Source organism: Ascaphus truei, chromosome 5 (genome assembly GCF_040206685.1).
Source record: "Ascaphus truei isolate aAscTru1 chromosome 5, aAscTru1.hap1, whole genome shotgun sequence".
NCBI classification, from domain to species: domain Eukaryota; kingdom Metazoa; phylum Chordata; class Amphibia; order Anura; family Ascaphidae; genus Ascaphus; species Ascaphus truei.
Genome location: NC_134487.1, coordinates 45,402,836 through 45,429,441, shown reverse-complemented (window position 1 = coordinate 45,429,441; position 26,606 = coordinate 45,402,836). Strand labels below are relative to the sequence as shown.

Sequence of the window (26,606 nt, the reverse complement as noted above, 5' to 3'; positions counted from 1 at the left end):
GTCTCCCACCCACCCAGTCACTGTCACCCACCCAGTCACTGTCACCCACCCAGTCACTGTCACCCACCCACCCAGTCACTGTCACCCACCCAGTCACTGTCACCCACCGTCACCCACCCAGTCACTGTCACCCACCGTCACCCACCCAGACACTGTCACCCACCCACCCAGTCACTGTCACCCACCCAGTCACTGTCACCCACCCACCCAGTCACTGTCACCCACCCAGTCACTGTCACCCACCCAGTCACTGTCACCCACCCACCGAGTCACTCACTCACCCAGTCACTCACTCACCCAGTCACTCACTCACCCAGTCACTCACTCACCCAGTCACTCACTCACCCAGTCACTCACTCACCCAGTCACTCACTCACCCAGTCACTCACTCACCCAGTCACTCACTCACCCAGTCACTCACTCACCCAGTCACTCACTCACCCAGTCACTCACTCACCCAGTCACTCACTCACCCAGTCACTCACTCACCCAGTCACTCACTCACCCAGTCACTCACTCACCCAGTCACTCACTCACCCAGTCACTCACTCACCCAGTCACTCACTCACCCAGTCACTCACTCACCCAGTCACTCACCTATCTTTTGTTGAAAATATAAAAATAAATAGGTTGCATTGTAATGTTTTTTTCTGTATCACAATAAGAAAACAGTTAAGTAAAAGTTGCACACTTCACCAGAATCTGAAGAAAAAGCATCACTTTAATTTAACACAGACATATTGCACTATATTTTGTGTGTTTTTTGTCTTTTACATATCTGCGCTCCCCAAACAAACCTGGATTTCTCCAACATTTCATGAACTCGCAAATTTCTTAAATTTGTAAGAACTTTTGAAAAATGAACTGTATCAGGTTCTCACATCTGTAAAAGGATTAATAATATAATAATAATAGCATGTTCTTGTAAAGCGCTGCTAGTTTACGTAGCGCTTTACAGAGACATTTTGCAGACACAGGTCCCTGCCCCGTGGAGCTTACAATCTATGCTTTTGGTGCCTGAGGCCCAGGGAGATAAAGTGACTTGCCCAAGGTCACAAGGAGTCGACACCGGAAATTGAGCCAGGCTCTCCTGCTTCAAACTCAATGCCAGTCTGTGTTTTTTACTCCTCACGGAGCCTCTCCCTCTCAAGATTAAGTATATATTTACACATATTGCAGTCTTCTACCCTAGTCGATCCACTGCTGGATGAAGTCCTCCCCCAAAATCTTCCAGGTACTGCAGTTGCAAGCCTCTTTTCCACGTTGCTCCAGCAAATTTTCTAATTTCATCCTCCCATCTTACTTTTGGTTATCATCTTGGTCTTTTAATTTCCCGTGGATTCTGAGGTCACAGACTTTTGCTTAGTTTCAAACCCATTTATTCATTCTTTTTCCTATCTCTTTGGGTGACAAAGCATACATCTCTCCATACTACTTTGAGTTGCCTGAAGCGTCTGAATTGTCTTTGTGAATGTGAACCTTGGACCCAAAATGCACAATATGTGAGCACATACAGGATACACTAGTCAAACTATTTCCTTTTGAGGCCCAATGGAATGTTCCCTTGCAAGGTTGTCTCGTTTCTTCCACATGCACTCCATCCCATCTGCATTCTCCTATTAGCTTCTTTTGAAAGGTTTGCAACCATTGATACTTGCTGGCCAAGGCAGACAGTGACGATCGTTCTATTCCATAATTAATCTTTGTAGTAGAGTTCACACATTTGTTGAACATCACTTTGGTCTAGTCAAGATTCTTATGGGGGTCTACCCTCTTACTTGCGTCAGCAAGATGGAGATCTTCTTGACTTGTGACAAAAACAATGTGATTTTTAAATTATACACAATCATGAGCGACAAATTGCTACGGTCTGGATGGTATATTATAAGTTCTGGCAACCTCTCTGTTAATTGTACTGAGCGTTAATCCCCTACCTGCTGCTTTTGCTTAAACAATTGGGCTGTTTACGTGGAGAGCACAGGAGAGAATAGGTGCACAAGTAGGTGCGCATGCCTTCTTAACCAGACCTGTCAGTGTGAAAAGACCAGACGGCAGGCGGCTGCACACGGAGAGGAGAGGATTTACAGCGCTCGGACAGATACAGACTATACGAACTACAGACCTTCATTAGGGAAGTTTTTCACTTGGGCTGAGGGGGAGTTGGGGTTAATTCAGCATTTTGGTGTGGGGACACAAAGGGGTGACATCGAAGGGGTTAATTCAGATTTTTGGGTGGGGGTGTATGCAGGGGCTTAATTGAGCACTCTGGGAGGAGTGACATGGAGGGGTTAATTCAGTATTTTGAGACAAAGCATGGAGGGCTTAATTCAGCTGTATTTTTTTTTTGGGGGGGGGGAAGAGGTGACAGAGAATATTGCAGCATTTTGGGGGGATGTTTTGGATTACCATTTTTGAGACAAAAAAATATAAAATCAGACAGCAGGATTAGGGATGGGGGAGAGGGGATATACTAGAGAATATTCTATTTCAAGTGTTTGGGGGTAACTGATGAAGCAGCCATCCTAAAACTGTTGCTTTGCCATGGGAAGATAAGTGTTTATCATGGGCAAGCAGACAATTGCTGTCTGTTGTCTAGAGCAGCGGTGAGCAAACTGGGGGGTGCGAGACTTTTTTGGGTGGTAGCGGCATTTACAGTTCCCACGCTGAGAGCATGAGGCCTCTGTAAACTTACTTACCTGGCTCCAGTCACGCGTCTCTATGACAACAAATGACGCCCTTTGCCACAGAGACGTGACGGCAAATGACGCCGCGGGTCACGTGACGTCACATGGTGTGACGTCACATGACCCCGCAGCGTAATTTGACACAAGATTAGAGGAGGGGGGTGCGACGGAGGAAGAGAGCAGGTGGGGGGGGGGGGGCGCAGGCGACGGGAGTTTGTGCACCGTTGGTCTAGAGAAGGGGCACGGTCTGTACGGTTTAAAGCAGCGGCTCTGAAAGAACATTGATTTTTACGTCACATTTCTTTATGGAAAATCAGAAGGTTGGAGAAAGCTACTAAATATGGTAAAAATAATGAAAAAATAATAGTTGTTTGGAATTAGAACTGGTCAGTCTAATCCTTGATTAGTTAACCAAATACAGGGTTTTTTGCTTTCACTGTTTTGATGTGTCTGGAAGTTCTGTTATACCCACGTGTTTTTAAGTAGGTCAATGATCGGTTCTATTACCTTTAAATGTATCATTATTTTTCCTCCTCTTTCAGCCCTGAGGTAAGATGGTCAATGCTAGCTCATCACTGCCATTAAGCTGCTTGGTTCTGTTTAGAGTGGTTGTAGCCCCATTTTGTGTTCAGGTGATACTAGCCAATAACCATTCGTTGTACTAAATTCAAACAGGCCCAACTCCAAGATGCTGTGAACCCGTTTTCGTTTCAGGGGAACTCGAGACTCCATTCAAATTGCAGTATTTACTTTTAGCCCTAAAGACATTCTCTACTGATTGTTGTTTGATTCTCCCGTTTGTAAGATGGAGAGTGGGAATAGCAACAACAGGTCTGAAAATGCACCACAGTTAACGCTGAACAACTGCGTCACACTTTCACCTGCAAATGTTTGCATAGAAAACAGAGCAACCACAAGCAATGCATCCAGTATCTGCTTAATCCAACTCATATGTCTGACACTTAAATGCAGCAAACACAGAAATAGAAGTAAACCCATTGCAAATCTTTCTGAAGGGGAGAGAAAGTTCGGAAGTACTTGGCTAAAGCAACTTAAGTGGCTCGGCTACAACACTGCAGCTGGACTTGCAGAATGTCCTATATGTTCAAGCTTCCCACATATGAGTGGCCAAACATCTAAAATAGTGCTGGGATTTTGTGGTCCATTCAAGCTGGAGACGTTCAAAGCGAATTAGGAGCCTTTTCACCATTTAGAGTGCATCACAGCTCATGAAAGAGACCTTGACCCACAATCAAAACCTCTGCTGAACATTGATGAAAAGATGCTTAACCATCTTAAGACTGGTCTTTAATTGTGCTGATTACATAGCAAAAAGCCAATAAGCCATTTTCCAATCTTCCAGAATATCTTGAACTCCTTAGCAAGTGTAATGTTGACATTTTACAGAAATACAGCAACAGCAAATAATTCATATCACACATCGCTTCCATGGTTCAAAGCGAATTATTAGCAAAGATTTAAAAAAAAAAAAAAAACCTTTTGCAAGTCTTCTTGATGTTTCACCTGACCAGTCTACAGAAAGGCAACGGATTCTGTATGAAAGGTACCCAAATGGAGGAAGCATTTCTGGCAATATTCCCATTGCAAAATGCTACAGCAGATGGATATTTAACTGCACTTCAAAATATACTTCAGACTCTTAATTTACAGGCAGTCCTCGTTTTACAACGAATGGCTTATCCAACGCTATGCAATGCATACCTATGTTCATTTTTACAACGCCAAAACGGCTCATCAACGCTCTTACGACGCTTTGCAAAGTTGTTTATGTTTTTATATTAATATATATATTTAAATATATATATATTTAAATATAGATATATAGATTTAATCAATAAAAAAGAGGACAAGGGGATTAAGGACACTCACAAAGGTACAAGATAAAAAGGCAGTTTGTGATATAATCACCACCAGCAAGGCAACACCGTCCAGGAACACATCAGTTCAATAGTCCCTCCGGTTCACCTCCAGCAGTTTTAGGACGATTGGAAACAGTGTCTCTTTGCCTCAATGCGATTTGGAGTTTTTTCAGCCTCAGATCAGCTCCATGCGCTCTCCGGCTGTAAAGCGCACACTGCGTGATGACGTAGTGTCGTGGTTGCGTGCCCTGACACGTTTCGTCATGACAGTGACTTTTTCAAAGGGAATACCAACATGGGGGAGGGCTCGGTATTTATACAAAGGGGAGTGATGCCGGGGCAACCAGAGGCCAATCATCAGTGCCCATGCAAAAGAACACGGCACTAGTGATAAGCCAATGGAAACATATATATGACAGTATATGCACTATATAATGTATGTGTGTGCTGCATATCTTATTGTCTGCGTAAAATATTTGGTGTATTTTAGCATTAAAAATGCCTTCAGGAACGGAACCTTTCATTTAAACAGTGTTCCTATAGGAAAACGTGTTTCGCTTTACAACGTTTCGCTATCCAACGCCATTTTGAGTAACGCATTGTGTCAGATAACCGAGGACTGCCTGTATTGGAACAGATGGAGCTGCAACCATGGCTGATAAAGAAAATGGCTTGGTAGAAAAACAAACTTTGTGTCAGGAATCGGCGTTCTCTGCGCTCCCCACACAGAGCACTCTCTCCCCGCAGGGAGTCCCTGGACACACAAAACAATCCTGCCTTACCGGCCTCCACGGCTCCCCGCCCCTGCCGCCGTCGCGGGATCACTCCCCTCGGCGATTCCTCTGCTCAGCGCTGGGCGCGCCCACGCCCTCCTGCACACACCTGCTCCATTCACTGGCTCGGTCCACGCGTTATGGAGCACGCTCAGTCTGCACACTCTTCTTCCTGTCCCCCGGACCTCAGGCTCCGCCCCCGCACACCGCACGGGCATACTCAGGTTACCAACAAGACTCACCTGGCCTGTTATGCCTGCACCAATCTGCAGTGTCTCCCTGTAGCTCTTCCTGTCCCGCCTCCGTTCCTAATTGGACCTTCCTGCTTTATCTAGCTCCTCTCTGCTCTCAGTCTTTGCTCGACATAGTCTCTGTATGGAAGTACTTCTGGATTCTCTCAGTGTTTTCACAGGTTCTGACGCGGCTTGTACGACTACCCCCTCTGGCTCTCGATCTCGGCACTCCTTGGACAACGCTCACTCTGGTAACCCCTTGAACACGGCTTGGACTACGACCTATCTCCGCTCTCCACTCCCTGACCTCGGCAAGGCATTCTTCCCTCTCTCTCTACAACCGGTACCGGCAAGTATTGTCTACCTTACTACACCTGGCCTGGCAACACTTTATACCACACTCCGGACACGCTCCCTTTGCTGCGGGTGCGTGTATTACCACTTCCCCCTTCAGCTCAGGGGACAGGTCTGGTCTGCGGGCAGCACCGGCGTAACACTTTGCTAAAGTGCTTCCATCGTTTAGTGGGCATTCATTGCCCTGCTCACAAGCTGCACCGGAGTGTTTTTAATTCTTCTAAAAATGTCAAGTACGTGTAAGCGGTGATTTAATTTTTTTTTTTTTACAAGGTCTACCATTAGTCACCTAAAAGAAGGCGGCAGCTAGGAGGTAGTATAATAGGCTTTGGAATGTGAGTTACTTAAATGTTAATATCTTCATAGTGTCCGATGGGTTGCTAGCCAAGTAGGAGCTTTGGCTGCTTTGGTGAAGGACTGGAGATGTTGTCATTTACCTGGAAGAAATTGGACATGGGAAAGGAGATAAAGCTGCCACAGCAAGAGGTCTTGTGAAGAAACTGAAGTGCTTCAGATTTCACAGCACTAGCCACTTTCTTTGACCTCAGTAATATTTTTAAAACGCATTTCGCTCATTCAAAAGAAAGCCCTTCTTAGCTTGCTGGATTTGCATGTCAAGAAAGCTTTGTCATCACTGGAAAGGATGACCGAGAAGAGTTGTTTGATGGAAGATGAGCAGATCTCCACGAGTGAACGGTTTCCTCTATGCAGTGGCTGTAATGGCAGAATCGACAGTTGCCTGTGAGAGAGGAGTTAGTCCAATGAACATGGTAAAACGTTAATTTAGGTCTATGATGGATACAGAAAGCCTGAATGATTTCATGATGGTGAATGCCAACAGGCCATCGCTGCAGGACTTTGACCCATCCATATCAGTTTGGTATTCAATACCAAAACCAGCAGGCATACCAAGATAACGTCATCTATTGACGTCTAAACACAGGTTTTACTTATGAACGTTTTAGTTAAACATTCACTTTGCTTCTACCATAGCTTCTTGTGTTGAATTTTGTTTAGTGGGTTGCTTTTTTCCCGTTAATTCTGTAACAATTGCAGTGTTTGGATATTTATACAGACATGTGCAGCCACCCAAAAGCAGCACGTGTGATCGTGAGAAGAGATAAATTAGATAGATATCCCATATAAATACTTATTGACCATGCGTATTTTACATTTGTGTTGCACATTGAAATTCTGACATTCAAAAACTATGCCAAACTAGGTGTACTTAATAGGGCCAAGTCCTCCCTAAGCCCGCTGGTCAGAAAGCACATCGCACAGCAGATGTTAATGACAATTGTAGACTATGGGGGCATAGTATATGGTACAGCACCCCAAACTCATCTTGGCAATCTAGACACCCTCACCCAATATGCCGCTTTGTCCTAAAATGTAACTACAACACACATCACTGCAAAATGCTCCAATAACTAGATTGGCTATTCCTTTAATTCAGATGCAAAATAAAGTTTTCCTGTCTTGCCTTCAAATACTTTCTGGGCAAGCTACCCAGCTATTTGAACAAGCTCCTCACCCCTACCACACACAGTGCTTATCACCTGAGATCTGACTCAGAAAGACAGTTCACGATCCCAAGGTGCAACAAAGTATCCGGTCGCTCCTCCATCTGTTACTGTGCACCTCATGTCTGGAATAACCTACCAGAGACTCTCAAAACCGCCTTCCGTTTAAGTTCTTTCAAGACATCAGCTGTCTCACCTTTAAATCTGGTCTGTAACTATTACATATTCCCATACCATATTACCTCTGACTATCCATGAAATGTCTGTAAATATAATGTATAAACTGTTTATTTCATGTAACCATGTATTGTTACCATAAATCTGTGCCCGGGACATAATTGAAAACGAGAGGCAACTCTCAATGTATTAATTCCTGGTAAAACATTTTATAAATAAAATATATGCTTGTTAATTCATAGTTACGTTATAGTTTCTGCTGGCTCCTAAAAATAATATCACATCTTATTGATATTATTTTATTTTGTAACAAAGCTCTTTCCTGGATCTCCTCTTACCTCTCCCATCGTACTTACAGTGTCTTTTGCAAACACCTCCTCCTCCTCCTCTATTGATCTCTCTGTGGGGGTACCACAGTGCTCTGTCCTGGGACACCTTCTCTTTTCTCTGTACACACTCTCTCTAGGTGACCTAATCACATCTCTTGAGTTCAAATGTCACCTCTATGCTGACACACAAATTTACTTTTATACCCGGACTTTACACCTGCTGTACAGACCAAAGTTTATTAATGTCTGTCGGCTATATCATCCTGGATGGCCCTCCGCCGACTTAATACTAAACATGGCAAAAACAGAGCTCCTCATACTTCCTCCAAAACCTGGTCCTATTTCCTCCTTCCACATTACTGTTGGAAGTACCATCATTCACCCAGTAGCCAAAGCACGCTGCTTGGGGGTCACACTCTACTCCTCTCTCACATTCTCCCCTCACATTCAGAACGTTTCTAAAACTTGTCACTTTTTCCTCCGCAATATTACAAAGATATGCCCTTTCCTCTGTTGCACGACTGATAAAACTCTGACTCCGGCCCTCATTCTCTCCAGTCTCGACTACTGTAACCTCCTGCTGTCCGGCCTTCCTGCCTCTCACCTGTCTCCCCTACAATCTATCCTAAATGCTGCTGCCAGAATCACTCTACTCTTTCCTAAATCTGTCTCGGCGTCTCTCCTGCCGAAATCCCTCTCCTGGCTTCCTATCAAATCCCGCATCTCACACTCAATTCTCCTCCTCACTTTAAAAGCTTTACACTCCTGCCCCTCCTTACAGCTCAGCCCTAATTTCTCGCTATGCACCCTCCCGACTTTTGCGCTCTATTCAAGGATGTCTTCTCTCTACCACGTTTGTATGTAAAGCCCTCATCCGCCTTCAACCTCTCTCACTGACTGCCCTACACCTCTGGAATGCCATTCCCCTCAATAACCGACTAGCACCCTCTCTATCCACTTTTAAAACACACCTGATTAAAGAAGCATATGAGTAGCTCCATGGCAGATAAATAACACATCATACATTAACCTTTGTTCCTTGCAGACGCACTTACCAAAATGCCCTCTTACCGTCTCTGTACGTTCTTCCTACCAACAAAATTAGATTGTAAGCTCTTCGTAGCAGGGACTCCTCTTCCTAAATGTTACTTTTATGTCTGAAGCACTTCTACCCTCCGTGTTATTTATATCATTTATTATTTATGATTGTCACATATTACTGCTGGGTAAGCGCTATGCACATGTATGGCGCTATATAAATAAAGACATACATACATAGATCTATCTTCAGCGTGCCAACGCAAGAGTGAGATTTCGATATATTTAGTAATCAACACAACTTTCATTGGCTTTTAACCTACACGAAATAATATTGACTTTCACCTTTCATACACTGGATATTTTTTCTCTGACCCAGGGTTGTGAGCACTGGAGTTCTCTGCAGTAATCTTCACTTATTATATATTATTATATTATTGCTAGATAATGGCAGTCATTAATTGCCTTGCAATATGTTTTAGACCCCTTAAGCAGTACAAAAAAAAAGGTGAACGGTCAGTTATCAGGCAAAGAAAACAGATGTACAAAATGCTTGTGAAACAGTAACTCCCTTTGTCATTTATATTGTGTGCCAGCAGCAGTAAACACTGTGCTAATTACTTTAGGGCACCCGACTCAAGAATCTCTCAGCCCAGGATGAATGAAAAGGATGATAGAATGCAACTGAAGTTCTAGAACCAGACAATAGATTTAACCCCTTCACTGTAAGAGCTGCAATGCTCCACATGTTTAGAACTCATAGGTAAGAATTAAATCCATTTGCTGAAACCTCAGCCATGCAGTAACATTTCTTCTACATCAGCAAACTTCTTTCCTTCTTTACAAACATACAATAACTGGGCTGCCAACTACTTCCTCTCAGGTGTCGGACAGCAACCAGAAAGTCCCCACTTTCCAGATTTGCAGACAAACTACAGACGGTCCTATCCTTGGATTACATAGGAGCCTGGCCAAAGTCTAAATGTCTTGAATAAAGTTTATAATAAAATATATATTTTTTATTATTTACTTTCACCATGTTCCTGTGACAGCTTTAAACAAGTAGCTCCTTCCTCCTCCCAAAAGGATGTAGATATAATAGTCTATTGTTACTCACGACATCTTAAATAAAAATATATACATTTATTAAAATCAAACATTACGGTCCTCATTCTCAAGATAATACAAATCACAAAAATTATGTTTTTTATACCCCGATCAAGACTCATCCCTGTGCGCTTTACAATAACCTACCAACCAAATTACATAAACTATTACGGCTGCTAGCATTTCCATAGTACAAAGTGCTGTGTGCCAATATGAATACATAATAAAGTGTACAATAGCACATTGTGTTAAACATTTGTGTGTTAAAACTCTAAAGCCTAAAAATTCAATATTAATGAATAATTGGTTAACTGAGGAAAAAGTTCATAGGCGGCTTGAAAAAAATTAAAGTAAATAAGGCACCTGGCCCCGATGGTATACAGCCAAGAGTTCTCAAGGAGTTAAGTTCAGTAATAGCTAAACCATTACATTTAATATTCAAGGACTCAATTTCCACAGGTTCAGTACCACAAGATTGTCGTTAAGCAGATGTGGTGCCTATATTTAAAAAGGGAGCTAGATCACAACCGGGGAATTACAGACCTGTAAGCCTGACTTCAATAGTAGGGAAACTACTTGAAGGTTTAATACTGGGTAATATTCAGGAATACCTAAAGGAAAACAACATTATTAGTAATAGTCAGCATGGATTTATGAAGCATAGATCTTGCCAAACTAACCTTATTTGTTTCTTTGAGGAGGTAAGTAGGAATTTAGACCAGTTGATGTGGTCTACTAAGATTTTGCAAAGGCTTTTGATACGGTTCCACACAAGAGATTGGTGTAAAAAAAAAAAGTAAACTGGACTCCGTAAAAATATATGCACCTGGATTGAAAACTGGTTGAAGGATAGACGACAGAGTGTTGTCATAAATGGAACTTTTTCAGGTTGGGCTAAGGTCGTGAGTGGAGTACCTCAGGGATCGGTACTTGGACCCCTGCTTTTTAACTTGTTTATTAATGACCTTGAGGTTGGCATGGAGAGCAAAGTCTCCATCTTTGCTGATGATTCTAAATTGTGTAAGGTAGTAGAATCAGTGCAGGATGTAATTTCTCTCCATAAGGACTTGGAGAGACTGGAAGCTTGGGCAGGTAAATAGCAGATGAGGTTTAATACAGATAAATGTAAGGTTATGCATTTGGGAAGCAAGAATAAACAGATAACTTACAAATTAAATGGGGATAAATTGGGGGAATACTTGATGAAGAATTTAGGAGTGCTTGTTGTCAGCAGGCTTAGCAATAGTGCCCAAAGTCATGCAGTAGCTACAAAGGCAAACAAGATATTCTTGCATTAAACAGACAATGGATGGAAGGGAAGTAAACATAATGATGCCCCTTTACAAAGCATTAGTAAGACCACACCTTGAATATGGAGTACAATTTTGGGCACCACTCCATAGGAAAGACATTCTGAAACTAGAGAGTGCAGAGAAAAGCCACCAAATTAATAAAGGGGATGGAACAGACAACTCACCCAAGTTAATTTTTTAATTTAACCCCTTAGGTGCCAGGGTATTTAGAAAATATATCCATGTCGCCTCCATGCGCAACAGTTGTGTAACGACCCGTCTCCTCCAGGGTGGAAGGGACTAAACTTGCTCAATGATCACATATTTCAATGTCTGTAATCCATGGCCAAGTTTTAAGGAAATGCGCTACAGATTGTTCCAATTTATTAACTTTTACTGCTGCACGTATGGCTGATCTGTGTAGGGCAATCCGTTCCCTGAACGTACATTCGGTTTTCAGTCCGCATGTACAACGGATCACATAGACAACACATTTACTTAAGTGAGATGATGTCGAATCTGAATAGGGAAACCATGTTGTGGGTTTTGAAATGTGGAGCCCGTCAGCATTGACCTGCAGGTCATACAGTCAGCAAATTTGAAGCATCCCAACTTCAATGCATACTCCTAATACTGAGGAAAGAAGGCCAAGTCAGTCTTGACCACGATATCTTTTAAATTATTTCCTCTGATAGCAAAACAAAGGTCGTTGATGCTTGGTAAAGTGGAGTCTGGACAAGATACTCCCGTTAGATTGTACGGTTTTCTTTATCTTTGCGGAGTTTGTGCTATAGGTTGAAATGATAAATCTTGTGTCCTTTCTGTTTACAACTTGTGTTTAATCATGGTCTTTTTGTTAAAATAAAGTTCTTACTCATAATCAACTTTTCTTAATTTCTGAAACACGGTACCACTCTGAAAGAGTTGCCATTGTAGATAATTCCGACTCAAATTTGAATCGCTTGCCAAACATTCTAAAGGTGCCATTTGGGAATACGAAAGTCCACTCGAGTGCCCTGTGATGGGAACTGCTTGCATGTAATAATTTATTGCTATCTGTACGCTTATAAATATTAGTACCCAAGCTTCCTCTGTTTAGAAACGGGTACGCCCAAGAGATAAATAGCTTGTATATCCATTTGAAGTGGATTGGAAATCTTACCTGAAGTGGGGAGTCACATGGAGCTAGTCCATGGTCCTCCAACATCCGGGGACCCCCAGATTCCCCATAGGTGCAGCTTTTATGTGCCGGTTTGTAGACACACACAAAAACATATAGAAATATGGCCACCAGACTACAAACATGCTCGCGGGTCACCAATAAAAAGTCACGGCATCAGCAATTTTTTTTTTGTTGGCCGTCTGACCCGGTGTCTGATGGCCACACATGTTACTGGTGCCGCAACGGGAAACCTAGGAGGGGAGGGAGGATCCGGATGTCGCGGGACCACAGAGGAGCACCTGGTGACTCCCCCCTGTTCAGGAAAGGGAGAAAAATAAAAAAAAAAGAGGACAGCGTGGAATAAAGGAAAACAGTACACAGTCTGTCAATTACCTCCTCCAATAACACGAACCCGAGCTGATGAATGGCTATGGACAGATTAAATTAACTTTTTATCAAGCAGTGTCTCGTCTCTGTAGACCCTTAATCACATGCATTTACTTTATTACCCGACAACCCAATTTCACCAAAACATTCTTTGCTGCAACCTGCTGGCTATGGTCTACAATAAATTAAAAATAATAATTACAATACAGCACGACCTACTAGTCCTTATGTACAAAAAAAACAGGAGTTTTACAAGACTTCTCTAATCTGCACAGTAAATCTGATTTGCTTTTGCAGACCTCGTTCTACTTACGAAGAAAGTGCTTTTCCAGTAAGGCGATTTCCAGATGCCCTTTAACCTCATTTAGTCGGTCAGACTCCGTTCGGCTAAACTCCGGTAACCCAGAAGCCATGACGATGGTCCCTGAACCAGCCTAGGAAGGAGTTAAAAACACAGAGTAAAACCTTCCCTGAAATATAAACGTATGCTCCAACACAGACACCTATAATGCAAATTCTGGAAACAGACAATATAAAGAACATGAGCACTTCCTATTCTATACATGTATAACCTGTCCTAGAAATAAAGCTTGAAACGCAGCTGCACTACTGGCAAATACCAGAGCTACGGTCACCTGCTGCTTTCTGTGGCTGCAGTCAGAGCACAAATCCTGCGATCTCAGAGAAATCTTGAACGGCAGAACAGCAGCATTCTGTCTGGGTTTCAACTCGGAAAGAAAGCCTTCCAGAGGTCCTCAAATAGCAGAGACATAGATCTCTGTTGGCACAGGCGCAGATATCTGCTGTCAGCTCTCCTGCTGCAGTAATGCAAGAAGCAGCATCACACAGACTAAAAAAAAAAAAAAATCATAGGGAGGGACCCAAATGAAAAAAACGCTGCAGGGCTACAAACATCGGTCGTGGCCTAGTTTGCTTCTCGTTGATAACCTTCCCTCCTCCCAAATGCATTAGCTGACCAACAGAAACACTGGAGGCAAGGCAGTGAAAAGGGAAGTGGCTACATTATACAATAGCCCATCATAGGATGTTTTGACTATTCAGGGGAGAGAAAAAAAAGGGGGGGTATTTATTCCTAGATGTGGGTAATGTTATATATAATTCACGAATAGGACCAGAAACAGTTAGAAAGGGTTAACTGAGAAGTATAGGTGTGTGTAAGAAGCTATGTTGTATCATATTTGTACAATTTGCTGTAGCAGCAGGACGCTGCACAGCATTGTGTGTTTACATTGCAGGATTAGAAGCAGAGCATTTTGACATGTTTTCCTCTTCGGTTTCCATGATTTCCCCATTTATTTTTACAATACATCAATGTAGTTTGTGAACAAATGATGCTACAAAGAAGGAAACGATCGGGGACAAGACACTAGCGTCAGTTAAATATGTTTCAGGGAGGAAGAAAGGCTGCCTTAAAACCTTTGAGTGTCCTAGGACGTAGTCACTATGCCAGCGGTAGCCAACTCCAGTCTTCAAGAGCTACCAACAGGTCAGGTTTACAGGATATCCCCGCTTCAGCACAGGTGACTCAGTCAAAGACTGAGTACTTGAATACCTGACCTGTTGGTAGCTCTTGAGGACAGGAGTTGGCTGCCTCTGCACTATGCCATTGTGACTGGCACCTCAGGTGCCCCATACAGTAGTGACTACATCCTCTTCAAAAGGGTTTGCTTTGTTCCTGGTTGGATGGCGTCCTGCGTTCCCATGGAGCAATCTAACCAGTGAGGAAACAGAGGAGGAGGAGGAGGAAGATCCCTCATCTTCTGTTTCCTCCAAAATGGCCAATGCGGCTCTGAATGTGGAAGTGTTTGTCAATCGAGTGTTTTATTTCCCCTGATCCCATCATGTCCCTGGCAGACAGCCAATAAAGTTAGGGGGAGATGGGGAGAGGGGACTCTGGCTGCACAAGCACTTGCAGATCACACAGCGACAGAAGACTAAATGGAGTAACCAGAGGAAAGCAAACCCCTCCCAATGAAACAATGATATATGTACTTGTATGTGTACGATTTGGATACAAAAAGTGTGTTAATCACCCAGATTAGACCCCCTTAAACAGCTTACCTGAATTAGTTCACTTTGGTCCTATACGAGATTGCCCCTTACAGTTGTCTTCTCATCCTGATCACACGATTTAACCAGTTAATTGCACCTAAGAACTGCTCTATAACTCCATCCATTACAACAGGGGTGGCCAACTCCAGTCCTCAAGAGCCACCAACAGGTCAGGTATTCGAATGATTAAGCCACCTGTGCTGAAGCAGGGATATCCCAAATACCTGACCTGTCAGTGACCCTTGAGGACTGGAGTTGGCCACCCCTGATCTAAACTATTATCACAATATGGAAAGGACAACAGTGAAACAGAACTAGAACTTAAAGGTCCAAACTGTTCATTATATTAAGAAATTTAACATGTTTTCACCAAACTCCAGCAAACTTTCCCTCTGTATTAGGCCAAGTTATACTGTCTGCGATGGCGCTTGTGTTCGCCAAGTACAAATTGCAGGATACCTTAGAGGCCACCCCTAGTGTGCGCGATGGTGCGACTGCGTTTTGAAAAGACAAAAATTTGTCTTTTCAAGTGACGGCTGTGTCAAGTGAGCAGTTCAGCCAATCCCGGCGAACCAGCTCTGTGATGTCATTGTGATGTCATAGCCACGCCTCCACCATGTCCCCCACTGCCAGAAACTATGTAGAAAGAACGCTTGTGCATCGGGCACACGCATGCGCTCAAGCACACAGTATAATCTCAGCCTTACTCTTACGTCAGGAGTGTGCAGCAGAAGGAAACATTCTGCAATGATGCAGAGTCATTCTGACTGAGCCACCTGTGCTGAAGCAGGGATATCCTTAAAACCGGAACTATTGATGGCCCTTGAGCACTGGAGTTGGCCACCCCTGGAATACAACTTTCCAATGGCAACTGGATTATTTCCAACATTAGACAAGGGCCCTATTCAGCCTCTTATTATAGGAACATGCATTGTATTTTATGTGGGATTTATCACTGGGCTTTATGCACTAAGCTTTCAGACCTCATTTGGAGATTTACTAAACACCCTTGCATTAGAAAACAATTAAAATGGTATAAGCCCCTTTCTGTGGCTCAATTGGATGTCTCTTGGACTTAGAAACCATGCTATGAAGACCAATAAATAACAAACCAGCAGTAAGCACCATCTATGCAGAAGGAGATATTCCCTCACATCCTTATAAAAGGGTCTTCACCTTATTAGATTCAGATTAAAAACATGGATGTTCCATGTCAAAGTTACATAGTTACGTGGTTATGTGGTTCCATGCCACAAATACCATTAGTTTAGTAGGTAAAATAGAAGGGATGTTCACCCCCTTAGCTGCCAGCATGGGGCAATACAATGTGTTAAATGACAATGTACATTCATTTTCACTGTGATGCTTGTATATATGTTGCCAAGAGCTTTAAAAGCAGCAGGCCGCACTGACAGACATTCATTTTGCATTTCATTTTTTACTTGCTTTAATAGATCTCTTCTTGTCAAGGAGGTCAAAATGAAGCTCTCCCCGGAGCCCAGTGCAGTCTAAAGGTTACCATGAGCATAGAAAGTGAGAACCGATAGGGTAGACCTACAAAAGAAATCCCCTTGACTGCACACCACAACAATTAAAGTATAGCATTTAGCCGAGACATTGTACTTAGTTTCCATTTCTCCCCAAAATTGTGCTGCCTTGATTATACCTCCAAGGTAGTGGCATTAACACACCTGAAATAAACAGACATTGCAGCTCAGGCTAACTTTGTAGGCCTGGGATGCAAGTTATTCATACATGCAGGTGTCCTCACAACTGCTGAAGTTACCTGCTGTAAAACTCTCTGCAGGGGAAACAAAATGGCATCCAAACAGCAAGCCAATATGAAGTCGCAACATCTTCTGCAGGTACTAATTGGACAGCCATATAAATCCCCTTTACAGAGCAGGAAGTCATTTTGGTAAATTCACCTATAAGTATTTCAAAAACGGGTGTGGTCCCCAGAGCTGAAAATCCAGCTGTTCAGCTACAAAAAAAAACCCTTAGGACCTAGTATCCTAAAGAGGGAAAAAAGGGGAGGTCTGGGTGGGAATCCTTTATTTACTACTAGGTGAAATCATTCTCACGTACAACAAAATCTATAAAGTGCTTTATCAGTCATAGAAACAGGTCACAACTTATCTGTAGTGTACAAAACCAGGGTAGCTTATAAATAGTACAACTAAAAACTTTATAGGCATTAAATCAGGGCTAGCCAACTCCAGTCCTCAAGGGCTACTAACAGGTCAGGTCTTCCTGCTGAAGCAGGGATAACCTGAACTTCTGAACTGTTGGTAGCCCTTGAGGACTGGAGTTGGCTAGCCCTGCAGTAAATATGTTATATTAAAAGAGAAATACAAGGCTACTCACAGGGTCCTTCAGCTCCTCATTGTCTTTTAATGATGTTCGAGGTATTTTCAGTGGGATTTCATCTCCGCATTCAGTATCGGAAGCATTTGGAGACTCTGCTAAATCGGGAAACTCTTCTCGCTTCTGACCTCTGAACCTTATCTTGTCTAATCTCCTTAGCATGTTCAGCACCGCGCCTTTTTGCTTTACTTTAACATGACGGTTGATGTCCCTGCAAGGTGGAAAAGAGCGAGGCATTTAACAAAACATTGCTGAAGCATTTGAAGCGCAATCATGTTAGTGTAGGTTTGGCAAGTTAGCTACCCCAAGCTACAGCACGTGTGCTAAACTGTGCAACTCCCTTTGTATGCCCTAAAGCAGTTCGGTTATTTGCCAATCATGCATTTGATTAATCAAATTAAAATCGCATCGTTTCTTTAGAAAAAAAAAAAAAAGGAAGGAAGGAAAACTTCTGCAGTTTTACATTTCGGAGACAGACCCGTCTCACAATAAGCAGATAATGTGACAAATTCTCCACCGGACACCTATCCTACACCAGAGAGAGAAAACACAAGGGCACTCAACTCACATAGGCAGTTGGGGAGAATCACTGCTTTAAAATAGGGGCTTTTTTTGTGACGGTACGCACCAGTACTGTGTACCGGCGCCTACCGTCACAGTTTCCTCCTACCTTCTCATCTCCGGCGGCGGCATCTTGTAACGACGCGTCGCCATGGCAACGCAGCGTGAAATGACGCAACGGCAAACGCCGCTGCGTGGCCATGATGTGACTCCACGCTTCCGTGGCAACCTGACGCTGTAACGTCGATGGGCGCCGCGACGTCATGACGGAGATGAGGAGCAAGAGTGCATTGTTTAAAATCAAACTAGTTATCTGCATGTTACAGTCTTTTCTCTTTAGAACACAAATCATATTTAATTTAAACAAACAAAAAAAAAGTTTTCACTCAACTTTTTCATTCAATTTGACAGAAATGCCAACCAATGAAATTGGTTATTTTTTTTATATATAATTACTCTATTATGCTGCTTAAAGATTACTCTGCCTGTAATTTCACATTAACCCTTCACTTCCAGAACAGCAGCAGAGAAATGTAGGCTCAGTTTTCACAATAAAAGGCTATTTCTGAAAGAAAATATTGTTTTTGTTCCTTTTACATTGACATGCCTCATTGTTCGGAAGATGCGCGGTTATGTGCTGGGGTCTTTTCACTATACTGCAAACCCTGAGTGGTACCAAAGCTCGCACTTGTTTGAATATGTTTTTATTTATGTAGTCATGTCTAACAATGCCTACAGTCATCTCTCCTGCTGGCAGTAAAACCTGATAAGTTACAGGAGTGCCAGCAGTAATCATGGAGGTTTGCCCTCACACCCTGGTGAGGTGCCCTATGTATGGATGGGAGTGGCTACATGTTCTGAGTCCATTATTAGTGACATCAGAGATGTGCCTGCCTCCTGAGGTATATAAGGCACTGCACTGCCTAAAGTTAGTGTGGAAGGTTGCAGCGTGTGGTTGCTGCGAGTTGGTGGTGCAAGGGGAAGCAGCCAGTTAAAGGTGCCCACTAGCGCAGTAACTAGTGGCATCAACTTATATCAAGCCAGAGAAGGCCAACTGTGTCCAGGGACCTGGCACAGGGGTGATCTCCCTACGGGGAGAGGGAATCCCACTCCATTGGGAGGGCGTGCCTTTTAAAGGGAATCACGGAAGAATGTGCGGCTGAGACAAGGACTGTGAGGGGCAGCTGGCCCTCATCACCACGCACAATAAATATGGCATGTTTACCAAGACCCCCATGGTGTGAGTCTGCAATTACTCTCTTGGGGCCCTCACCACCAAGGAGGAGTTCCTCATCAGGACCACCTACCTGCATACGCATAGATCCTGATGAGGTGGAGGCGCTTCACGTGATGTAAGTAGGACTCGCACCCACTACCTCAGCTACCTGTCTTGTTGACATCCCCGAATACCATCATGCGGGAGACTCAGGAGTCCTGTTGCATACAGGTGCACCACCATACACCGACATGTAACGGGGCTGGATAGACCACAGGGGCCAATGTAAGATTGGGTGGGTTAGACCAGACACGAACAAGCGTTACATTTATTTAGCACCAACCATGAATGCAGCACGGCACAGACTAACAGACTCTTAATCTATATGGGGCGAAATTCCCATGTCTCACGCGGCTTCCCCAAGCCTGCTCCAACCTCTAAAAACAGCAAGTCCCTTATTAACTTCCAACAACCATAGTACAGGGGAGTTTTCTCCCCTTAGCAGCATTACAGGTCATCTTGTTTAGCACATTGAGGGCCAATGCATTGCCGGGTCTTCTGGCACTCAAGGGGTTAACGAAATACAGTATAAGAAAATTATCTTTCATTTGTGAGAGAAAATAAGTAAACTTAATTATATATATAAAAAAAATTTTTTAAGTGTTTGTGTACCACTAGGGAATAACGCTGTACATACCAAAGCATCCGTTTAATAAAATAGGACTATTGTGTGGCTATCGACCGTCTAGATGACAAGTGACCTATAACTATCCTCTGTGTAAAACGTACCAGAAAAGCCAGTGCTTTTGTGAATAGTACCTTCTCAGGTTTAATACACAGACAAATGTTCGCTATGTACCAGGTCTGTGGTGGAAAGTAATTGTGAAAGTGAGAGTCTGAAATTTATAACGGATGCTCCCCCTTTCAGTTTGGCTGACACACACACACACACACACACACACACACACACACACACACACACACACACACACACACATTTCCATCCATTTACGCAGCAATTCAGAGAACAGAAATGAGAATAAACGGAGCAACAATATCCGCAATCATAAATGTATATATATTTGGGGAAAAGTCTCTGCCCCAGAGAGCTTACAATCTAATATTGTTAACCACTTGACCTTCTGAGATCATACCGGTGAACGTGATGTGAGTGTCGGGGATGGGTCGTGATCCCGTCCATGCTACACAACTGGTCACATAATCTTAATGCAGGAAGACCCGTGGCACGGTGGTGCCAAGGACATTCTGACATTAAAAGGGGTTTGGTGGCTAAACCACAAAATCAAAATAAAATCGCAAGTAGATGCATTTTTGTGTCATTTGTTCATTTCACATGAGGAAAGAATACCCTCTAGTCTGTGGCAGGGATGACGATGACATGGCTGGAGAGCCATAAAAATAAAATAAATGATTCAATATATTGATTGCCAAGTTTATCTCCCATAGCAGCAACTAGGACAGTAACTATTAAACACAGGAGCTCCTTGCGTGATATGGAGAGCACAGCAGCAGTGATTGGGGCAGCAATTCTTGTGACGATCGGAGGTAGCTGGCCTTCATTAATAAAGGTGAAGCCTGACCGGTTGCCTCTAGAGACTGTGGGTAATGGGCCAAGAGGGTTAGCTCTTGGGTCCAGTAAGGTAAAAATATGTATTTTCTGTAACCATGTTCCCATATACGGTCCCCTGCAGGGTTGTGGGATAGGAATGCCAAGTAGGGTTGTGATTTCCCCCAGGAGATAGCTGCAGGAAAGTGACTTAGGGAGCAGGGAAGCAGCGGTAATTATTAGGGAACCCCTATAGTCAGCCCCATGTGTATTTGGGCAGCAATCCACTGCCCAAAATGTATTGAAGGGATTTTTTGGTGTTTTTCCCTTTCCGGGCATGCAATAGAGCAGGGTTTTCTGGTGCATGAGTTTTAAGGGGGATTTTGCGGAGAAAGTGGTGTCAGAATGTGCATACCAGGTCGGGGACCAGAGTTACCGGTTCCCCGATAAATGTATCCGACAATCAGACATGATTTTCAGATACATGTATGCACATTGCCCCGGCAATATCGCCCTTTAAAAACGTAACCGCGACTCACCAATAGTGTGCCTTGCTTCAGCACAAGCCCAGGAAGGAAAGTGAGCCACGGTAAAATGTGTTCTAATATATTTAGAAAAGGGGGATACCCTGGGTGCCGTTATGGCTCCCCGCAAACAGTGTAGGCTTTGTGGGTACCCGTCCATACATAAAGGACAGGAGGGGGAGGGGGACGGACAATGGAAGTCCCAGGTAATGTATAGATAAAAACCTGACCTGTTTATGGTCTTTTGGGGTCCCTGTGTCGTAGAGACATGAGATTTTGGGAGGGTAAGTTTTAGGTGGGATATTTGTGCGAAAATGTATTCCTTTTGTTTGCAAGAGTTCGGGGGGCCGAGCTACTGGTGGTCCCGATTCTCCACTGCACAGGCACTATTTGTGAGTACACGGGTGAATTACATTGGGGCTGCCCAGTGTCCCCCAGACTCCTGGTTTTTGAGCACAGATATCCCCAAATAATCTCCCACACACATAAGATTCCCCAAGGGTTATACTTTATTAAAGTATGGTTTATAGGGTGTTCTACTGGATGCAAAAAAAATCCATGCAGTCAGCCATCTGCGCTCAAATGAGAACCAGGATGTTCAGAGGTGTCGGACCATTTGGTAGCAAGGAATAGGCCCAAAAGCCATCTTTGTTCTTTGAGACTCTGTGGAGCCTGCCCAGCAGGTGGCCATGAGTAAGATACAGGTTGGCACGCCCCCTGCCTCTGACATCAGCCAGATGAGCCCCGTTCTGATTGGCTGGTGGGAAAAGTTTCCACGCTCTGAGTGGTAGGAGAGTCCCTGTCCATGTTACACATGTAACACAGAAGTCTATTAAAGGAACTGATGCAAATCAGCGCGCTCTCTCTGACTCTCTCAGTCTTTTCAGACTTATAGGTAATCTTGGGACTGGTCCAGTGAAGCGCCGGTAGGGTTTCCCAGGGCATTGAGGTGCCAGGGATTCCTAGCCAAGCTGAGGACTGGTTCTGAGGAATAAGGTTACCTGTTCCAGGCTTATTCCAGTGACGTGGAGTGAACAGGGTAACGCCTATTGCAGAAACAGGTGCCCTGCACCTAGGAAAGGGCTAGATCTCAACCCCCAGGCCCCAGTATGTGTATATTTCCTGTATTTTGTGTTTCTGTGCGTTTCCGAGGTCTTATCCAAATAAATCTCATTTTATTTCACAGCCTTGTTTTGCCTATTGACTGATCCCTTAAATATAAATGTGTTAAAAGACCTGGTCTACGTGACCATCCTGACCCATCGGTGCTGCTGGTACCTTACACCACCGCTATAAACATGTTGCACAGCTAGTCGTATGGTTGCAGCCTGATCATGCACCTTAACCTTTGGGTTCCCCAAGACAAAATCGCTACGTCATATGCTATTTGCTCATCTTCTAGGGGGAGCGACATTCTGTGCTCCTGTGAAACGCAGGACGTGATCTGGCCGGCTGAGCAATGGAAGAGGAGGACCAATAGAAGCAGGGTTATGGGGAAGGGATCAAAGCTGTGCATCAACTACCTTGTGTCATACATGTTTTATTGGACCTTTGCAGTGCTTTTAGGACATGCCTGGTACGTAGTATGGAAATGCTCACTTTCCAGGGGCCTATCGCACAGAAGGCTCCAACTGAGTGCTCAGCCTGTTCAAACTGGAGCGTACATTTCCATCAGCCAGGGAGGCCGGTGGCTGTCGTGCTCGCTTCTGAAGCAATCACAGGACCGCAAACAATAGAGGTCAGGTGGCACACTGGTGATGCCTGACCTCCAGCGCCGGAAAAGATCAATGTAGCTACTGGTGCATTTCACAATAAAATATCATTAAGATGAAATGGTTTATTGAGATTTTAACAATAATAAATGAATTACCAAGCATAGCTTGGCACTTATGTTACATGGTTGCATTTTTGATCAGGTTGAAAAAATACTTTTCTGTCCAGTTCAACCATTGATAAATTGTAACTGTTGGGAGATGAGCATTAGCCAACATTCGAATGTGCGATTAGCTAGTTCTCCCTACAACATAGGCCAGGCGGGGGTGTCCTGAGGAGAGGATTGAGCAACACTGCTAAGGCCCAAAGAATTCTGAACAGGAGTCTCTCAATGCAGCGCAGTCTCTGGTGACATGGAATACCACAGCATGGCCTGAAGTGACTTCAAAGGGCCGTCCCATATAGAGGCAAAAACGTAATCCAGGTAAACGGATTTCACAGATAAATTCAATCGTTCTTAAAGAAACCGTTTTGCCAAGGTCTCTCTTCTAATCATATCTGGCCATACAACTACTTGACAACCAAGAATATATAGGGACATTTTCACGTTTCTTCATACGTCCCTCTTCATTATGCGTTGAAGCCACTTCTTATATGTAAAGGAAGCTCTGAGCTGCGTTCCCTGGCATAGAAAAAGAGACCTACAATGTAAGCAGTCTCCTCATGAATCAGATTAGATAAAGGTTGTAAATACCTTCCAACACATTTAGTTAACACAGAAACCCAACTGTATCAAAAAATACTTGTACCTGTTAGGCTATGCTTACAGTGCTGGCGACGCGACGGTCAGGCAACGGTCGCTGGAAAATCAAATGGAGACGACTTCCAGCGATCGCGACCAATCCATCGCGTCACGCTTACTAGAAGCGCAAGCGGCAATGCATTTGTTTTGCCGCAGCGTCGCTATCGCCAGCACTATAAGCGCAGCCTTAGATTCGCTTTTTGGTGCTACTCACTGGCATTTAAGTCAACCAGTCACTGCCATTAATTTGTTTACTTTGGCCCTATAATGTACTGCCCCTTCAATAGCCAACTACAGGTCTTGCTTAGGCTCTGAAACAGACGACACCGTAGAACCCTGGGGGGGACCATCGAATGCCAACAACATTTTAGAAAATACTGTAGAATCTCACTGGTGGGAAATAAAATGTAACCTATTCACTACCACAGAGAAGTAAACGAGGATGACAACTTCAAAACTGCATGTGTTGAATTATGAATGTAATATGATTAGTCAAAAACCAGTGGAGAATTACAAAGTGATCAGTGTGACCAAAGAAAAAACAGGACAAAATAAGTGGCCATTGTACCCTTCCACAAAAAAAAGGCGACAGAATGAGTTCTATTGTCCCCCTAATTAAGGTATTCAGCTTAGTGGGGACAATTGACTCAGTTATTGCACATTAAAATCCGCAAGTGGTCATTTGCCTACAGATTAGTAGAAGGACAAATACACAACGGCCAGTAACATTCCATTGTGCATTATTCTTGTTTGCTGAGAAAAATCGCTCAAATCCTGGTGAACTTTGGAATAATTAGCTTGAGAGCTTAGTCGAAAACATAATACAGTATTGGGCAGAACCGGAAGGTAAGAAATAGAACGATTCCTTTCTTTGAGAAAACACTGCACAGACAGCCTACGAGCAAGAGAAAAACGAAATGTTTTAAATATGACAAGTTCAAAATAGTTGTCCATTTCCCTCGATTATAAAATTCTTCCAAAAACAATGGAGGGTTGGGTCCATTACATTTTGTTTGTGTGTGCTTTAGGGAAAAGGCAACTGTAATAAAAGGTAACCACAGACTAGGTATATTGTAGTATGGGTTTGCAGTTTTACCCATTTCCTTCACCATTTGTTATATTCTGAGACATGAGCAGCAGTTTTGGGGCTAATTGCAGTGCTATTTGCCTCTTCGTACAATAAACATCCAAAATGTCAGAGAGTGGCATTAATACACATAGCTTTAAAAAGAAAATGTATGTCAAAAATGCACAGTGTCACAGGTGAAGTTATTACAAACATGAAAACAAGAAACACAGGATGTTCAAGATTATACTGCGAAGAGGTATTTTACAAAAGTATCTTACTATTGTATGTGGGGGGGGAGAAATGCTTACAATTTCGCTCATGCATTTTGATCAGTTTCAAAGATCTCAAATGGTTTCGCTAAATTTCTTCTGCGCAGAAATCAAATACTGGATATGCCGGCATAATGTAATCATCAGTCGAAAACTGCATCACCAGTACTGAAGCAGGGATATCCTGAAAGCCTGACCTGTTGGTGGCCCTTGAGGACTGAAGTTGCCCACCCCTGATGTAGTGGGAAGTAGTACAATACGATGACTTCCACCATGCGTGTATAGTCCTAACTTACGTTGCATACTACACCAACGCTTCATCAGAGGACTTCTAAAACATTCACAATTTAGAAGTATGACGGGCAAGAAGAGATTAACAGAACATATAAAACAAGCACTAAAACACAATGCTCATAAATCCCCTGTACAAAGCTACTGATAGAAAAAGACATGACTGATCCAGGCAGAAGTCCATTGTTAGAACTAGGGGTGTACCGAGTACCCGAATTACCCGGTACATTTCAAGCGACCCGGACCCGGCAACTGAGAAGTGGACCCGGCATCGGGTAATGTCAGGGTAGCTGAAAACAATCTCATTACTTACCTTTCTTACCTTTCAGCCAGTGACGGACGACATCTAGGAACAGCAGCAGCGGTCCTGTGGCGGTGGCAGCATCGGAAGTGTCTTCAGCCGGCGTGGGACAGCAGGAATCCATTACATAGCACAGCAGGTAAGCAGTGTGTGTGTGTGAGCCACCGGGGAACCATGTGAACGGAGCAGAAGCATTTCTATTGGACAGATTGCTGTCCAATAGGAACGCTCCTGCTCCGGTCACATGGTTCCCCGGTGGCTCACACACACACTTCTTACCTGCTGCTGTGCTACGGAATGGATTCCTGCTGTCCCACGCTGGCTGAAGACACTTCCGATGCTGCCACCGCCACAGGACCGCTGCTGCTGTTCCTAGATGTCACCGCCACCCTGCAGGTAAGTGCCAAACCGGGTAACCGGCCGGGTAGAACTATTGATTTTTGCCGAGTACCCGTTACCCGTTTTTTGTCAAAATCACTACCCGGTACAACACTAGTTAGAACTAAAATGATATTGTAGTAGTTATTCCAATCTGTCCCACTACCACTCTGTTTTAAACACATTACCCAATAGTGTGGATTCAAAACAAAAGTAACAAAATCGGAAGTAGTGCACATTGTATATTTTACCAATTCATTTATTTGTCGATTGTGGTAAGGAATGGCGTGAAAAATAAAGCCCAATGACCAGATCATACAATTAGGCATTTTTCCCACTGCAGCAATTCCTATCGCCCCTGGAATCCACACGACCAGGCAAGATATCATATGTAATAATTAACAGCTTGTGGGTCTTTAAAGCTGCAGTTCAGTCTTTTTTTTTTTTTCATTTATTTTTTTACTTCAATAGTTTCATGTGTGCAATCTCTAATTACCTAAAGAACTGTATAGCTGCCGGTCAATTCGCTCTCCATG

General features: G+C 43.5%; 1 protein-coding gene across 7 annotated transcripts in view; it reads right to left on the bottom strand.

The window, feature by feature from the left end:
• Positions 1-26,606, bottom strand: part of GRAMD4 (GRAM domain containing 4) — a 119,456-nt gene that overhangs the window by 61,100 nt on the left and 31,750 nt on the right. For 6 of the 7 annotated variants that reach the window (XM_075599791.1, XM_075599788.1, XM_075599789.1 and 3 more), the window contains 2 exons: positions 17,380-17,590; positions 13,253-13,373 (listed from right to left, as the gene is read on the bottom strand). In XM_075599791.1, the coding sequence (XP_075455906.1) occupies positions 13,253-13,373; positions 17,380-17,541 (283 nt within the window). In that variant the 5' untranslated portion in view covers positions 17,542-17,590. Of the gene's footprint in view, positions 1-13,252; positions 13,374-13,574; positions 13,861-17,379; positions 17,591-26,606 lie in introns of those variants that run through there. The other variant, XM_075599794.1, reaches the window with a different exon arrangement.